Source organism: Mesitornis unicolor, unplaced genomic scaffold, assembly GCF_000695765.1.
Source record: "Mesitornis unicolor isolate BGI_N332 unplaced genomic scaffold, ASM69576v1 scaffold5982, whole genome shotgun sequence".
NCBI classification, from domain to species: Eukaryota; Metazoa; Chordata; class Aves; order Mesitornithiformes; family Mesitornithidae; genus Mesitornis; species Mesitornis unicolor.
In genome coordinates, this window is record NW_010167012.1 from 44359 (window position 1) to 46312 (window position 1954).

The 1954-nt window shown below is 54.5% G+C and overlaps 1 protein-coding gene across 1 annotated transcript in view; it reads left to right on the forward strand.

Annotated features, from left to right (window-relative positions):
* Window positions 1-191: 191 nt before the first annotated feature.
* LOC104536002 (myosin-binding protein H-like) overlaps window positions 192-1954 on the forward strand; it is an 8898-nt gene continuing 7135 nt past the window's right edge. The window contains exons 1-2 of the mRNA XM_010178516.1: window positions 192-468; window positions 709-843. Of these exons, the coding sequence (XP_010176818.1) occupies window positions 192-468; window positions 709-843 (412 nt within the window). The remainder of the gene's footprint in view (window positions 469-708; window positions 844-1954) is intronic.

A 1954-nucleotide genomic window follows, 5' to 3' on the forward strand; every position in this document is an offset into this window, starting at 1 on the left:
CCGTCCCAGAGCACAGACTGTCCATCCAGAGTGGAGACGCCTGGTCCAGAGCAGGGAGCCCAGCTTCGGAGTCAAGATCCCAAATTTGGAAGAAATACCTTTGGTCTGGAGCAGAGACCTCAATCAAGAGCGGAGATCCCAGAGGAGAGACCCCGAAACACCCCCTTCCCCAGTCCCCCGGCTCTGCAGCAATGACTGGCAAAACCGCACCTCCAGCTGCAGACCCGGCTCCAGAGGCTCCAAAGAAAGAGACGGCGCCGACCCCAAAGGATGGACCTGCACCAGCCCCAGCTGCTGAAGAGCCCCCAGCCGCTGAACATCCCCCTGCCACAGAGCAGCCCACAGGCCCCGCTGATGAGCCTGCTCCTGCCCCCACAGCAGAAACAACTCCAGCCTCTGAAGAAGTTCCCCCGGCTCCCCCAGCTGAAGCCCAAGCCCCAGCCCCTGAGCCTGAGAAACCAAAGGCAGGTAAGAATGGGATCAGACACTGAAGTGGAGAGGGGAGATATGCAAGACTGGGAGGGGGCATGTGGGGGTGCTGGGGTGAAAGGACAGAGGGATGAAGTAATTAAGGATATTTTTGGAGTGGGATAGGGATGGGGGATTAAGAGGATGGGGGGGCTGGAGACAAGCATGGACGTTGGACAATTGCCCTCCAACAGCTCCAGTACTCAAGAGCCTGTCCTCACCACTATGGGTTTTTTACAGAGCCACCCAGCTCCCCATTGTCCTTGGCCGTGGAAGAAGTGAGCGAAAACTCAGTTAAGCTGACCTGGAAAGCCCCGGAGCAGACAGGACGGTCAGGCCTGGATGGATACGTGGTGGAGATCTGCAAAGATGGAAGTAGGCTTGGGTTTTCTTGCCTCCTAAGCTTGGAGACCTGGTGTGTTGGTGTGGAGGTGTGGGATGGAGCTGGGCAGAACCCAGCAGTGTGTTTCCTCAGGCACCATTTCCCTTTCTTTGCCCAAATGAGTTAATTTTAAATGGTCCTTTTTTTTTCCATAGAGAAGACAGTCTCTCCATTGGCTTCAGATAGCAGTGATCTCTTTAGTGGGGGGCTGGGCCGGGTATAATGTCACTGCCATGTTCAGCTAAAGAGGGGAGAGAGACCAGGGCACACATGGAGGATGGTCTCTGATGAACCGCAGAGACCCAGGGTTGGGATGGTGAATTGAATCAAATAGAATCAAATAGAATCGAATCGAATAATGGAATGGTTTTAGTTGGAAAAGACCTTTAAGATCATCTAGTCCAATCATCAAACCAGCCCTAAGTCTGCCACTAGACCATGTTCCTAAGCATGACATCTAGTTGATGCAAGACCTTAGGAGGAAGAAGATGCAATTTTCCCACGTTTGCCCAAAATGAAGTGCAGAAGGAATGGGGATAAGGTGAGAGGATGAGGGAGGAAAGGGTCCTGAGCAGCTCAATAGCAGCTGGCATTCATCAGCAGGTGAGCACTGCGAAGTGAGATGAAGCTGGAGATGCCTGGAAAGAGGATGGCTGCAGTGGATGGAGGTGGGCTGGTGGGTGGGCACAATTATCTCTGGTTCTCTGGTTGCATTGCTGGTTGGTGGAATGGGGTAGGCAGATGAGACTTGTGTTTCGGGCACCCTCTTGAAGCTCTGCTTAGCTTTGGGGTGAGAGTGGAAGAGCTGGGAGACTGGGGGCATCTGCAAGGGGAGACTGGGGTTGGTGGGCTGGGTGCTACATGAGGCTGGAGTGGTTTGGGAGACACAGGTGGTCCGTGGGCCTTGGGGAACTTGATTTGCGACCTGTGGCTGTTTAGCTCGTGGCAGGCACGATCAACGCATGCTTGGCTGTGAGAGTCTTTCATCGTTGGCTTGGGAATTGGGGAGGTAATCACGTCTGGATGGGATGCGTTAGGAGGAGGCCCTTGCGGGAGGCAAGGCAAGATGCAGCCGTTCCTGGAGGGTGCTGGCTGGGAGGCACT